The 16,351-nt window shown below is 39.5% G+C and overlaps 1 protein-coding gene across 4 annotated transcripts in view; it reads left to right on the top strand.

Annotated features, from left to right (window-relative positions):
* The window catches only part of PRKCZ (protein kinase C zeta), a 71,372-nt gene that overhangs the window by 5,496 nt on the left and 49,525 nt on the right, over positions 1-16,351 (top strand). For all 4 annotated transcript variants that reach the window (XM_058161226.1, XM_058161228.1, XM_058161227.1 and 1 more), the window contains exons 4-6: positions 3,126-3,247; positions 5,054-5,143; positions 6,121-6,171. In XM_058161226.1, coding sequence (XP_058017209.1) covers positions 3,126-3,247; positions 5,054-5,143; positions 6,121-6,171 — 263 coding nt within the window. The remainder of the gene's footprint in view (positions 1-3,125; positions 3,248-5,053; positions 5,144-6,120; positions 6,172-16,351) is intronic.

The raw sequence follows: 16,351 nt of genomic DNA, 5'->3' as shown, positions 1-16,351 counted from the left end.
ATAAAAGTTGTACATTTGTTGACCATTATCTATTAGTAGATTGCCTGTGATAAAAATGTTCAGATCTGCGCTTTAAAATGAGTTCAATGACTTCTTTAAGTCTGTAAGATATTTTTCTTTTTTTTCATAAGACATTTATTGGCAGAGCAAAACCAAGCTAAAAGTCAGACTGAACTCTTAGTGGTAGCCTGGCAGGATGGACATAGCCGTGAAGAGACATAATTTAGGCTATTTTTGACATTCCTATTTGTGATTCCAGTTTTGGGAAGTGTCTGCTTTCAGACACTTCCCAAAGTAATGCCCACAGTAACGCTGTCAGGTCAGGGATAATGTTGTAACTCTGAACACGGTTTACGATCCTAAACAAACATTTGGATGCCTCTGTACTATCCTATTGGCTACTTTCGAATTATACATCCTCTCAGATATTACTGAGCAAATTATTTTGTTTTTCACTTCCAAGACTATATATTTTTTAAAAAGATATATAGGTATTAAGGGAGATTGCTGAAAATCTTATTTAAATCCCCTTGGAAGATTGCCATTGGGTGGCCCTAATTTGCCAGCGAACAACTATCTTAGAATTAGCTCACAACTTATCCATAGGCTGCTGGACTATGAGATTTGGCCTTTGCAGCTTTAATGACACTGCCAATGAGACAAGACCAATTGTGCTGGCAGATCTGCTTGTAAAGTCATTGTAAAAGTAGAATATTACTTTATACTGTATACCAGTATACCTATTGGTGCACTTCCTTCTATGCATTTATGATAATGTATGAGGAATATAATATAAACCTTAACCTTAAAAAAACCCTTCTAATCCCATCTTTACATGAAAAACCTGTTTATTAGGTACAAGTACAATAATGAAGGACAGAAATTAAAAAGTTTTAAAACATAGCTTATCTTAACGATACAAACAATTTTTTGAAGTCCAGTTTTGTGCATATGTAACACAACTGGCGAGCCAATCTAACTGAACTTGGAAGTTTCTTGTACAAATGTTTGGGTAATGTTATAAGGCATGCATGAAAAAAAACCAAAAACTCGTAGCTTCATGTCAGACCTTCCTTTATTTTCACATTTTGTAAAATGGATCTGGTGAAAAACCTTACCTAGCAACACATGCTCTGTTTCCCATCCCTTTCAGTGGGAAAGGGTTTAAACTGACGCAGTGTAGAATTCTTTAATTACTCAGTCTGGGTTTATTGATCACACATAAAGCGTGGTATAAATAATTTCACCCACGGTTGCCACTACGCAAAGGATTTCTATTTTCATATGATCTGACGTGTCACACATTGTGGAGGCGCCGACATCAAGATACAAAATTAGTGTCAAGAATTATTCGGGAAGGTGTTAAATTATTTACGATGTCTATTTCTGGTACAGAACACCTTTGATAGTGTGATTCAATTGAAGTCTTGTAAGCATGAGGAAGTTGTACTATTCATGTTTGCTAATGTGTCTCCTTGAATGCTTTAAAAGGTGGATACTTTATACATACATTTTGGGTGTGACAAATACATTACTTAAAGTGGTATAAGTGTTCATCCTGAATGGCTAAAATACAGGTTGCAGTAACATAATCTTCCTTCAGGAATGAAGTCTGTTGAGGAATGTATTTTAATTTGAATTTTCCCAGGACTGTACTTCATGCTGACATTTTGAATAAAGGACAGTTCTCCTGAATATTCAATTGCTTCGATTCAATTGCTTATTTTTTCCCTATGGCTATTTGTACCTTAAGATTCTTGATGAATGTATCTTCTCTTTTTAGGTACACTAAGAGCTTATGCACCAAAGACAAATTCCTTGTGTGTCCAATCACACTTGGCCAATAAAGAATTCTATCTATCTATCTATCTATCTATCTATCTATCTATCTATCTATCTATCTATCTATCTATCTTCCTTCCTTCCTTCCTTCCTTCCTTCCTTCCTTCCTTCCTTCCTTCCTTCCTACCTACCTACCTACCTACCTACCTACCTACCTATCTCTTTTCTGCTATCTCCTGTAACGTTTCAAATCTTACTTAACTGTTCTTCACTTCATAAGTTGAAAATAGTCTACCTCTCCTTTTTTCCACTGTGCACTGGATCTAGCTTGCTGCCGTTTAATGCTAGTGTTTTTTTTTAACTGCTTTATTGTAGTTGCTTAGCTATGTTTGGTTATTCTTGGTTTACTATTTACAGACTGAATATTTCCACATACCCAGTTTATGCTATCTTAACCCAAAATGGGAACGGAATTTTCCATTTTATTATTTGCACCTGAAAATAAGGGTGGTGCTTTTTTCCCACCAGAAATTTGATGGCTCTTAAGATAGACCGGTAAATGTCAACGAACAAAATCACAAACATGGACATTCCTGACTGTAAAACATCCAATATTTTTATTTATCAGTAAAAAGCAGAAATTAGGGCAAATGTGGCTAATAATTTATCTTTAAGACATAATGATAAATGTTACCATAGCCATCTAAAATGTAATCCTTTCACAAGAGCCTAAAAATCTTGGCCTGGGGACTTATTTTACGACCTTTCTTGCCACATTTATTAAGTGAATCACTACAGTCATTAAATTACTAACACGGTTGTTAAGTGAATCTGGCTTTCCCATTGATTTTGCTTGTCGGAATGTCGCAGCAGGTGATCACATGACCCCAGGATATTTCAACCATCACAAATATTACTCAGTTGCTAAGCATCCGAATTTTAACCAAGTGACCCTGGGGATGCTTCAAGGATTATAAATGTGAAAAACAGTTGTAGATCACTTTTTTCAGTGTTGCTGTAACTTGAACGTCACTAAATAAACTGTTACAAGTCGAGGATTAGCTGTAATGGCCTTAGGAAAACGCATGTATCTTTAACCTCTTTCCTTGGGTTCAGTGCATTCATTTCTGCTCAATTCTGCAGGATCATTCCTTTTTGAAACCACATATTTATTTACTTATATTTATTTACCTGTGCACAGGTTGCATAGTTTCAAAACATATTTCCAGTTTCTTGAAGTAGGAAGTTGCCAAGGAACTTGACTGGACTAATCTGCCTTTTTTACAAACACCAGGCATTTTAAGCATTTGTTTACTTAATTTGTGAAATTCATCTCTTTTCAGGGACATCCTCATTACCAACTTGGGTGCCTCGATCAACTATGACGAACTTTGTGATGAAGTGAGAGAAATGTGCAATTTATCACAGGATCAACCAATTACCCTGAAGTGGATTGATAATGAAGGTATTTCAGGCTTTTTGTAACTGTGGTTTTGGAAAACATTTTTCCCTAAAGCACTTTATGGCCCAGTTAATTATCTGGGCTGAAAAAGGAGATATTAAACGGATAACTTTTTATTTCAAAAGCCTTTTCAAATTGTCACTCCATTGGCAGTTTCAGATTAGAGAAATAAAAACTGAAGTCATTAGGGACATACTGTATCTCACTTTATTTTGGATTGATAGCCTCAGATGTTCAGACTAGCCATAATTTCCCTTCAAACCTTGCCTCATGAGTCGACCAAATTTTATGATGGTTTTGCTGAAAAAAGTTAGCTTTGGTTTTCAGTTAAACAGTGGTATAAGAAACAATGGGTTTGCTTAATCTTTGCCGCATTTACTTAATTATTGCCACCAAAAAGCACCAGTTGGTCCTGCAACTGACCGGATTTATAACCAACATGGTATATGACCGCAATAGGCAGACTCCATTATGGTGGGTTGTATTTCAAGGGCTGCTTGTATAGATCTCCCTTTCTTTGCACCAGCTAGAGTGGGAAAGGAAGAATTTGAATAGAATAGAATAGAATAGAATAGAATAGAATAGAATAGAATAGAATAGAATAGAATTTTTATTGGCCAAGTGTGATTGGACACACAAGGAATTTGTCTTGGTGCATATGCTCTCAGTGTACATAAAAGAAAAGATACCTTCATCAAGGTACAACATTTACAACACAAATGATGGTCATAGCGTACAATTTTACACTTAATGATACAACACTTAATGATAAGCATAGGGTACAAATAAGCAATCAGGAACAATCAATATCAATATAAATCGTAAGGATTACCAGCAACAAAGTTAGTCATACAGTCATAAGTGGAAAGAGATTGGTGATGGTGTCTTAATTGGTGTCGTCTATTAGCTTGTAGAGAAGAATTAACGTTTTAAGAGCTTAACCTATATTAAGCCAATGTGACTGATTAACTATGGTTTTTAACTTAATACATTGTGTAAACCTAGCCAGCTGTGGTTCCTTAGTAAACTAGGATTAAACCTTGGTTAATAAACCATGACCAGTATGTAACCTAGAGCTATATTGGTATATTGTTACGTTCAGAGGGCAGATTTACATAAAAATTAATGCAGAGCTTGGGTAAAATTTGTAATTATATTGTTTCCTTAAAACATAGTTAGTGTGTTCTTCAGTCAGCATAGACAATAATATAGAGGGACTGATATATTCTGGTGCTTTCTAACTTCAGTTGTTTCACACTATTCTTTTGGGGCCTCACTTTGTGCTTCTCTCCGAATAAGCGACATTAAATCTCATCAATTGTCTGTTGATAATTTGCTTTAGGACAAGGGTGTTTTTCCAACTAAGGAAGACATAATAACACACTGAACGATCCTGCAGAATGATTGCCATCCTTTTAAATCTTTGCTCTGCTAATTAGAGGGGGAAAAATTGTGACTGAGGGAATGAATAGCCAGCCCTACTCTGTGCTATCCTGATTTTTAGTGTTCTAGTTTTATGCCAGGCTATCATTTCCCCACAGCCCTTACAACAAGTAACAACTACGACGGAGTTACACTCAATGTTTATGAAGGGAAGAGTCCCTGGGTCCCAGAACAATTCTTTTTTCAACCGCTAAGCGTCCCTTTCTCCGCTGTTCTGAAATGTGTAAATGAATTCCCACGATCTCCAAATCGCACTGTTTGAAAATAAGGCGGGGGGGGAGGAGGAAACAATTTTAGATGAGAGAGTTGCACGCATGGATGGCTTCCATAAATGACGTTCATTCTTTTCTTTCTTTTTTTAAATAGGTGATCCCTGTACCATTTCGTCTCAGATGGAACTGGAAGAAGCCTTCCGTTTGTATTGTCGGTACAGAGATGAAGGGCTTATTATTCATGGCAAGTTTTGAGACTCGTAGTTTAGCAATGGTTTTGAGCTGTATCTTCTCGAAATCCTGCTTTGGTTCTTCTGTTCTGTCTTCTTTCTCAAGCAAACTCAAAATGCAGTGTTGCCTCTTCTTTGGATCGGTGCTGAACAAGAAGATGTGATCCTGACCCCATTTTACGCTTATGACACAACCCTGTCTACCTACCGCAACAAATAAACCAGAAGATGTGCTTTGTTGTCTCATGGGTACCAATGCCACTGGTGAAATTTCTTTTCTCTTGTCTCAGCTCTGGAACAATTTCCTAAGAAGACCTTTCTTATATTAAAACCTCTTTGAGGACTTGGTGAAGATGGTCCCTTGTGGGGGGAGGGCCTTTACTGTAGGAGTCTCTTGCCTATTTTAACCAAATCACTCTTCTACGGGCTTTAAAACACGTGTTAATTGTCACTGGGCATGTTTCATTGCAATTTTCTTGTCTTACAACTTTGTGTTTTGTGTGATCTTAGGAGCCACGTAACGCTGTGATCAAAGCAGAACTGGTTTATAAAATGTCTTAAATGATAAAATAAATGAGATGCAGTTATCATTGCAAGCTGTTTGTTCAAAAAAAGAAAACCCGCCAAAAAAAAAGCATAGGAATTTATCTTCTGCAGCTTCTTAAGTGTATTGTACTGATTGTGAATTTATCTTGAATTTATGCTTCTTATGTGAGAGTGCTCCTTGCTCATCTTTTCCATTTTTTCGAGGATTATTTTCACTGCCAATAACTCCTTTTGCGCATGTTGCTTTGGCGAACCCCTTGAGCCCGACTTTCCTTTCAGTAATTGGTGTCTGCGAAGAATTCTCATATTTTTAGAGTCCCGGTTTTGTGATTAAGAAAGTAATCTATCACTGGCTATTTATTCAAAAGACCGAGTAGCTAGGAAAGACTCCCCTGTAGGAAATATATATATATATTTATGATGCGTATTTTATGTTTTGATGCAGTCTTCCCAAGCATTCCAGAACAACCCGGCATGCCGTGTCCTGGAGAAGATCGTAAGTATCGGGGCACAGAATTCGGGGTTTTTAAAAGTTTTAGCTCATCCCTTCCTCTTTTGATTTTCCTTCAAAACATTTATGGCCTGCAAAGCGAAAAACGACAATGTAGTTGTGATGCATTGCTAGAAAGAAATTTTCTTATATGTAAATAATATTTAAATAGTGTGTTGTTTTATTCAAGTTACCTCAAGGCATTCATTCATGTAGCAGTTGTCTGCATTTCTTTCAACTAGCGTTTTTTTTTTTTATTTCACCCTGGAGTTGTTATGGCTGCTTTATACCATGATAGCAAAATTCCAGGAAAAACTACAGAGAGGGTGCATTGTTGTGTCTGCGTTCTCCAAAGTATGTTTTATTTGCTCTAAAGAACTGCACATTCTTATTCTACCTCAGTATTAACAGAACAACTTCCTTTTTTTTTGGGGGAGGCCTTATTTTCCCAACTCGGATTATCTCAACGGAGAAGACTACTAACAGCCTCAAATGTGGAAAGGCAAACCGGCAGTTACTCATTTTGCTTCTGATGCAATTAGAAGCAGAAAATTGGTTATATAGTGGCATCTCTGGGAAGGGCCAGAAAAATGAAGATGCTGGTTGCAACTGCGTGATCAGTAAGCCATGTCCCTTTGTACATACCATATTTTTCTGAAAAATACAGTATGTACAAAGGGGGTGAAAATTTAGGTGCATCTTATACACCAAATGTAGCCCCGCCCACCCACTGGCCCCCACCCTTTGGCCTCTGCCTCCCAGCAATTTACCACCTTTCAGCAAGCAGCAAGAAGAAACAGCCCATTTCAGCTTCGGCACAGCCTAATTAGCACAAGTTGATTGTCCCTTGGATCTGCCTCCTGACTCTCAGCAGTTTTGTGTGGGCCTCTGCTGCTTGCTACAAGGAGGTAAATTGCTAGGAGCAGATTTTTTTTTCTTGTGCTAATCAAGCTATGCTGAAAACGAAAATGAAAATAAAGCGGGCTATTTGCTCTTTGCTGCAATGAGGCAAAATTGCTGGGAGGCAGAGGCAATTTCTTTTTCTTGTTTTCCTCACCAAAAAAGGTATGTGCGTCTTAATAGTCCGAAACGTCTTATACTCCCAAAAATACGGTACATATGACATGTTGATCTGTGTACAGGCAGTCCTCGACTTATGACCACAGTTGAACCCCAAATCTCTGTTGCAAGTGAGAGCTGTTAAATGGATTTTGCCCCATTTTACGGCCTTCCTTGCCATGGTTGTGAAGTGAATCACTGCAGTTATTAAGTTAATGACACAGTGGTTGAGTGAATCGGGCTTCCCCATCGACTGACCCATAGTGCAGTTTTGTGAGTTGCACAGAGCAGTTGTTGATCTGCAAGGTCGACTTGTCTGAATAGATACGTAGGGATTCAACTGAAGTTGCTCTAACCTATTTTGTAAACAGCTGGCCACACCCACCTATATTAATAAATTATGGATTAAAAAAAGGAAAGATAATCCAATTTATGTAAATCTTCCCTCTCTGGAGGTAATTCCTGTGAGAGAATTACTTGACAAGATTTTGCTTGTTGCTCTGTCCTAATTTTCACTCGCTTTTCATTAGGAAAAGCGGGGAAATAAATACATTTTAAATATAAATAAAACCAAACATTTTTTTGTGAAACAAAATTGAGTTGAATCCGCTGGTTTTATATTGTTTGGGAATATAATTCACTTCAACTGTCAAATGCACGATTATTGTTCCAAGCTAAAATTTAGCAACAAAGAGGAAGGAAAGAGGGTTACCATACCTTACAAAAGGACTAAAGGATTAGATGTGAAAAAAAGTATCCACAATACTTTAATCCTATTTAATTTGTCAGTGTGTTGGGACTTTAATAATTTTAGCCCAGGCTAACGGGACAAAGTTTATTACTGCCAGTGAGATTACATACTCTGGCTGTCAGACCAGTTAACTTTCACTTAACCTAAATCTAAAACTTGGATCCTATGTCAGAAAAAAAATCAGTTAAAACTATTAATATGGCACATCTTCCTTCAGTTGCTGGCACCTCGATAGAGTCCCAAGTAATGTGGTGTATTCTTTAAACAAGTTTTAAGAGTAGGAGTGAAAATACTCTTCCAATAATATTTGCAATCATAATGATTGATCCATTTGCAAAGATACTTAAACCAGATTGGTTGGAAATGCTTTGAACCCAGTCTTTAAAGCCGAGTTTCTCAACCGTGGTCATTTCCTGAGGATAATAATGATGTTATCCATTTCAGTTGGGTCTGACAGTTGGCGATATTATGGGCTAGGTCCAAGGGTGGGATTGAAAAATTTTAGCAACCGGTTCTCTGCAAGGTTGCTGGGTGGGCGTGGTCTAGATGGCTTCCTGCATTGCAGTGTGTGTATGGGGTGTGTGTGTTGTTTTTGCCCTCCTCAGGCTCTAGAGGCTTTCGTTGAGCCACCCAGAGGGAGAAAGCGGCCTTCCCTGGCCTCTGGGCCCATTTCCAGACTTCTGGTACTTCGGTAGGCCTGTTTTTTGACCTCCCAGAGCCTCCGCATGGGGCCTGCACTTAACCTGGTATCTAAAACGGGCCACATGGAGACTCCGGGGAGGGGAGGGGAGGGGTGCGCGGGGTCAGCCAATCCTTGCAACTACTGGTTCAGTGAACCAGATTAAAATTAACATCCAGTTTGCCCAAAGCGGTCCGAACCGGCTGAATCCCACCCCTGGCCAGGTCTCTCCGCTGCTTCTTTGACTTTTTCTATGCGCTGGCTGGTGTCAGCTCTGATGGTCTCCAGTCATTGGTTTTTTTGGTGGCCTGGTTTCGTTTTGCCTCTAACTCTTCCAAACACTCTTTCAATCTTTCTCCAGTGAATTCCCACACCTGAGCTGGCCAAAATAAGTCTGACACAGTTTTGTGATTTTGCCTTCCAGTGACATGTCTGGTGTTATGTATCTCAGTACTTGCTTGTTGGTCACCTTTGCTGCTTGGTTGTTAGTCACATTTTCAGATGAGTGGACTTCAACTCCCACAATTCCCCAGCCACGGAATTGAAGCCCACCTATCTTAAAATGGCCAAGATTGAGAAACACTATTTGAAATATTTGATTGGCTGGAGAAGAACTAAAGGGGGGGGGGAATCTATAAGGAGAAGCTGTAAAGCTAGATGGGAAATACTTTTAAAACCGTCAAGTATTTTACTGGTATAAATCTTACCTGCTTTAGGAAACAGGCTAGCTAAACTAATGTTACCCTGTGGTAAGATGGGAGGCCAATAAATTTGATAAATAAATATTGGGTGGAAAAACAGCTGCAGCCAAAAATTGAGCAATCTAACAATCGTGTAAATTGAATTGACATGTTTCATTTCAGCATAGAGAAATGAATTGGATGTGGAGCTGAGCCCCCCCCCCCACCCTGAATTATCCTCAGAAATTTGTTTTGCAAAAATTCAGTATTTGAGGAGATACTTCCGTTCTTTTGCATGGAAGAAAAAAACATGTAATCACTGTATTCCTATTTAGTATGTACTAAGAAACCCACATTAATTGTTGAGATTGATTATCAAGCTGTCAGGTGCATTAATTGGCTCTTCCAGGTGACATGAAACAAATTGCTTTCTGGTATGCGAAGCAGTTTTATGTTTCTGTTTTGAAAGATTTTTCCCTAGTAGTAATGGTATTTTTAACTTTACTGTGATAGCTAGTAACCGTTGTCTAAAAGACTATACAATCCAGCTGGGTACAAGAGATATCAGACATACTATTGGCATCAAGGAGAAAGTACAATTTTTTTCTCACAAAATTTGGTTGTAAAAATAAATCTGTGTCTCTGCTAAATTGAATAAAGGTAAGTGTGACCAATGCACAACTTTATTTGAATTACCGTATATACTCGAATATAAGCCGATCCGAGTATAAGCCGAGGTCCCCAATTTTACCCCAAAAACTGGGGTAAACTGGGGACTCGAGTATAAGCCGAGGGTGGGAAATGAGGCACCTACCGGTTGGGGAAACCCTCCCTCCCTCAGCTGAGAAGGCTGGCGGCCCCGCCCGCCTCTCACTGCACCGCAGGGCTTCCCAGAAGAAAAAAACCTGGTGCTTTTCACAAAAACATTTAGAAACACTTGAAAGGTTATGCTTGTATGATTAAAAAGGCTGTTCTTCTTCTTCCTGATCTATGAGATTACTAAACAGTGCGCGTGATTGGCTAAACATAAATGCAATATATACCTCTAGTTCTGTAAGCAGTTTTGCTGTTTCCTAAAATATAGTGCTGTCGAGATTCAATTGAAAGGTTGGTTTGTCTTGGAATTCACTTGAATAAGTAGTATTCAGCCGCGAAGTGATAACAAGGTAGTTTATTACATGAAAAAGAAATGAATTATTATCAGTGAAAGTTATCAATATCTTGAATATTTCATCATCATCATCGTTTTAGAGATTGTCTATCCACTGCAGGACGAAGGCGTCTTCTGCAAGTTTCCAACCAATACAGTCTTGAGCTTCTCTTTGCCAATTGGGCCTACAATACTTGCTGATGTCGTCTCGTTTTGGGTCTCTTTTGTGAACGCTTTTGATCAAGTGGGATCCATTCTGGGGCTGCCTTGGTCCACCTGCCTTCAGTTCTTCTTGCTATGTGACCAGAACATTTCCATTTTGATTTCCATTTCTCTCTTTGGATGGCATCGTAAATGTTCGTTTGTTCTGTAATCCACATGCAGGTCTTTCTAACTTGTCTTGTGATGCGCAGCATGTGTATCTTTCCGTGGCTCTTTGTGTCACTCGTAGCTTTTTTTATACTTGAATACGCCTAAATCATTGCTTTTGTAGGGTCTCTAATAGCAGTTGCCCTGTGCTGGATGCTTTGGGAGATGCAATACTAAACTCAAGCCTCTTCACATGGATCATTGCTAATACTTTGAGCTAGATCAACGGTCTCCAACCTTGTGGACTTCAACTCCTACAATTCCCCAGCCAGGGAATTGAAGCCCACCTATCTTAAAATGGCCAAGATTGAGAAACACTATTTGAAAGATTTGATTGGCTGGAGAAGAACTAAAGGGGGGGAAAATCTATAAGGAGAAGCTGTAAAGCTAGATGGGAAATACTTTTAAAACCATCAAGTATTTTACTGGTATAAATCTTACCTGCTTTAGGAAACAGGCTAGCTAAACTAATGTTACCCTGTGGTAAGATGGGTGGCCAATAAATTTGATAAATAAATATTGGGCGGAAAAACAGCTGCAGCCAAAAATTGAGCAATCTAACAATCGTGTAAATTGAATTGACATGTCTCATTTCAGCATAGAGAAATGAATTGGATGTGGAGCTGAGCCCCCCCCCCACCCTGAATTATCCTCAGCAATTTGTTTTGCAAAAATTCAGTATTTGAGGAGATACTTCCGTTCTTTTGCATGGAAGAAAAAAACATGTAATCACTGTATTCCTATTTAGTATGTACTAAGAAACCCACATTAATTGTTGAGATTGATTATCAAGCTGTCAGGTGCATTAATTGGCTCTTCCAGGTGACATGAAACAAATTGCTTTCTGGTATGCGAAGCAGTTTTATGTTTCTGTTTTGAAAGATTTTTCCCTAGTAGTAATGGTATTTTTAACTTTACTGTGATAGCTAGTAACCGTTGTCTAAAAGACTATACAATCCAGCTGGGTACAAGAGATATCAGACATACTATTGGCATCAAGGAGAAAGTATAATTTTTTTCTCACAAAATTTGGTTGTAAAAATAAATCTGTGTCTCTGCTAAATTGAATAAAGGTAAGTGTGACCAATGCACAACTTTATTTGAATTACTGGGGTAGTCTCAGATCAATGATCAGCTGTGGAAAAAACCAAAACCTCACTTGACAAGTTAATCTTGTTTAGCTTCGATGTTTAGATTCTGCCAGGGTGTAAAAATACCATTTTACAGCCCTCCGTGGCATTTAGCACTTTGAAAGACACATGATGGAGGGTTGTTTTTTTTCCTATGTTCATATCTGACCGTGGTGTCATATAGGTGCTTTTCACAAAAACATTTAGAAACACTTGAAAGGTTATGCTTGTATGATTAAAGAGGCTGTTCTTCTTCTTCCTGATCTATGAGATTACTAAACAGTGCGCGTGATTGGCTAAACATAAATGCAATATATACCTCTAGTTCTGTAAGCAGTTTTGCTGTTTCCTAAAATATAGTGCTGTCGAGATTCAATTGAAAGGTTGGTTGGTTTTCTTGGAATTCACTTGAATAAGTAGTATTCAGCCGCGAAGTGATAACAAGGTAGTTTATTACATGAAAAAGAAATGAATTATTATCAGTGAAAGTTATCAATATCTTGAATATTTCATCATCATCATCATCGTTTTAGAGATTGTCTATCCACTGCAGGACGAAGGCGTCTTCTGCAAGTTTCCAACCAATACAGTCTTGAGCTTCTCTTTGCCAATTGGGCCTACAATACTTGCTGATGTCGTCTCGTTTTGGGTCTCTTTTGTGAACGCTTTTGATCGAGTGGGATCCATTCTGGGGCTGCCTTGGTCCACCTGCCTTCAGTTCTTCTTGCTATGTGACCAGATCATTTCCATTTTGATTTCTTTTACTCTGTTTGGATGGCATCGTAAATGTTTGTTTGTTCTGTAATCCACATGCAGGTCTTTCTAACTTGTCTTGTGATGCGCAGCATGTGTATCTTTCCATGGCTCTTTGCGTCACTCGTAGCTTTTTTTATACTTGAATACGCCTAAATCATTGCTTTTGTAGGGTCTCTAATAGCAGTTGCCCTGTGCTGGATGCTTTGGGAGATGCAATACTAAACTCAAGCCTCTTCACATGGACCATTGCTAATACTTTGAGCTAGATCAACGGTCTCCAACCTTGTGGACTTCAACTCCCAGAATTCTCCAGCCAGCATGGCTGCCCGAGGAATTCTGGGAGTTGAAGTCCACAAATCTTACAGTTGCTAAGTCTGGAGATCTCTGAACTAGGTGGCAAATTTGGGTTGAAACTGAGACCCACATCTGCATGAACCTTGGTTGGGTTGAGGTCTACCTCCATCACAGGGGCGGGTTCCAAATCCCGTCGCTACCAGTTCGCTCGTGCATATGCGCAGAAGCTTCCAGGCAGGTGGGCGGAGCCTCCCACTGCTGCTGCTACCGGTTCGCCCGATCTGGTGCTAACTGGTAGCAACCTACCACTGCTCCATTGTTTGATTGCTTTGATCATCCTCTTTTAACGACCCCATAATCCCTTGCGGAGTGGAGTCTGGGCAACTGAATGGAGCTGAGTGTTTACTGGCCGGATGCCCTTCCTGTCGCCAATGCGGAGCTATATTCAGCGGGTATATTCTCATCCTGCCCAGAGAGAGAAATATCTGCCTCTACCTAGGATCGAACTCACAGCCTCCTGATTGTGAGGCGAGAGCTCCACTCTAGGCCACTGCAACCACTCCTTTGATTGCTTTGATGCTATATTCAAATCATCTTGACTTGGCCCTTTGAAATGAGAAATTTGCAGGTTTATATGGTAAAATGATGATGGTTTTTTCCCATAAGTGTGTGCCATCTGCCCTCACTAAAGGTGCACTCCTACAGAGCCAGGCTATCTTAGGCCATCTTGGTACAATTTTGTCTTAACGGGTCCTTGTCTTCTGACAGTTTGCAAGAGAAACCCCGAAGGTCCATATCTTGTAAGAAATGCATAGCAGAGAGTTTCTTGTCTCAATAGTTCTTTATTGAAAGGCTTATATAATAATAAATGGCTTTTACAGCTTTGTCCTTTTACAATATGCCATATACTTTGAGTCTTTACAGTATTGATGATAGTAGCTGGAGAAACGTTTTTATCCTCAGCTCAGAAATAAATGGAAGGAAACACAACACACACACACACCCAGCAGCTAAATAGAAGCTAAAATATGCTTCTATAAATCCACAGCTACATTGATTTAAAACACTGGCAGCTACCGCTTTGTGGTTTGTTACAGGCCATTGTTTCCAATGTGGGGGTCAAAGCCCAACAAAATTTGGCTTCTTCACACAGATGCAGATAGTCCTCGACTTAAGAGATCACAATTGAACATTCCTCTTACTAAGCGAGACCAGTTTTGCCCCATTTTACGACCTTGCTTAACCATGGTTGCAAAGTGAATCTGGCTTCCCCCGTTGGCTTCGTTTGTTAGAACGCCATTAAAAAGTGATCGCATGACCCTGGAACACTGCAACCGTCATAAGTCCGAGTCAGTTGCCAAGCGGCTAAATTTAGATCACATGACCGGGGGGGGGGATGCTTCAAAGTTGTAACTGAAGAACGGTCCTAAGTCACTTTTTCAGTGCCTTTGTAAGCAGTCATTTAACTGTTGTAAGACGGGGGCTAACTGTAGTCACACTAACCGCAGCTTTTAGAATAATTTCAGTGTATCGGTAGTTTAAAAGATTAATCTCCAGGTAATGCAATTTTAGTTTAGTTTAACTAACTTTAGTTTAATTTAGAAAAACTCTTCAGTGAGCCAAAGGAAGTGGCTTGATTTTGAGGAGATCTGGGCTTTTAAACATCTAGTAAGCCTGTTGTAGCTGGTGTGCCAGCAGTTGGATGCGCGTCTTGCCACAGAAGGGTGAGGAACTGTGGCACCACCTCTCCGTAGCAATGGTAGCAATGGTGAAAAAATTGAATCGGCTCTGTAAAGCGCTGATCCACCTGGTCTGGAGCTGAACCCGTGGCAATAAACGATCAGCTACACTTATTAAAGATATCTCCATGTCATTATCTCACAAAGTCGCTTGATTTGACAGTCCCATTATAAATTATGGATTTGTATAGATTAGCGTAACTCGCTTGACCTAATTCTTCACTGATATGTGTAGGAAGCTTGCCCTCCTGCTGTTCCAGTGGTCAGCCTGAATTACACACGGAAAAGGCAGCTCTAGAGAAGACAAGTTGATAAATGTCTCAGAGATACACTAAATTAATACCATATATTTCATCGTCCTCTGGTTCCGAAAAAGGTGTTCTATACTCTGGAACCAACGTTAATTGATGGCATTAATTTCCGACTATTAGCAGTTTAATATCTGCAGCGATTGTGTATAAATCAGTTTTTTTCCATTTATGTCATCATTAGAGGCTTTTAAACCTCCAAATAATTTCTTTCGGTATGCTCTGTATATCTGTCTTTATAGAATAGTTTGTGCTCCATCATACTGCTGTGATTCTCACTAAAAATAACTTGTGGCTTTGTGGGGGGGGGGAAACGAAACACCAACTTGTAAAGCTTGTTTTAATTGATCCTAAAATTCTCACTCATTCTCCTGTCTGGTTGTTTACAGTGAGCCATATTTAAATTTCTTGTGCCTGGAAATTATTTTGGGAGACCGGAGCGAGAGATTTTCAATTCTCCGTTTCCCTCAAAGTAGGCTGCCACTTAAATTAGCAATCTGTTAGTCCATGCTCATTTTCCACAATGGCACAGAAAATATGGACATTCTGGAATGAATCGAAAAGACAGTATGTGGTTAATTGTCTTTATCATGAAAGGAGATGTTGTTTGTATTAGGCTGTTACACAATGCTTACATTTACTGCTGTGCAAAGTAAACACTCTTTTGGGGGTTGCCGTTTTTTTTTTAAGGGTCACTTCCTCCAAATTTCTTGCAGATCTTTGAATTCACATCATTTCCTAGTGTGGTTTTGTTTTGTGTTTTTCAAATTCAGATTAGGAATTTTCTTTCGGATAGGACTGTGGCAAAAGATACAACTCGTTTTTAATTACAGGTATGATCACAATTCGGCTGGGATGCAGTGGCTCAGTGGCCAAGATGCTGAGCTTCTCGTTCAGAAGGTCGGCAGTTCGGCGGTTCGAATCCCTAGTGCTGCCGCGTAACAGGGTGGGCTCCTGTGACTTGTCCCAGCTTCTGCCAACCTAGCATTTCGAAAGCACGTAAAAAATGCAAGTAGAAAAATAGGGACCACCTTTGGTGGGAAGGTCACAGCGTTCCGTGCGCCTTTGGCATTGAGTCATGCCGGCCACAGGACCACGGAGACATCTTCGGACAGCGCTGGCTCTTCGGCTTTGAAATGGAGATGAGCATCGCCCCTTAGAGTCGGGAACGACTAGCACGTATGTGCGAGGGGATCCTTTACCTTGACCTTATGACCACAATTCACCCCAAAATTTCTGTTGTTAAGTGAGACAGCTGTTGAGTGAATTGC

Source organism: Ahaetulla prasina, chromosome 18 (assembly GCF_028640845.1).
Source record: "Ahaetulla prasina isolate Xishuangbanna chromosome 18, ASM2864084v1, whole genome shotgun sequence".
Lineage (NCBI taxonomy): Eukaryota > Metazoa > Chordata > Lepidosauria > Squamata > Colubridae > Ahaetulla > Ahaetulla prasina.
This window is presented reverse-complemented; position numbering and strand designations above follow the sequence as displayed.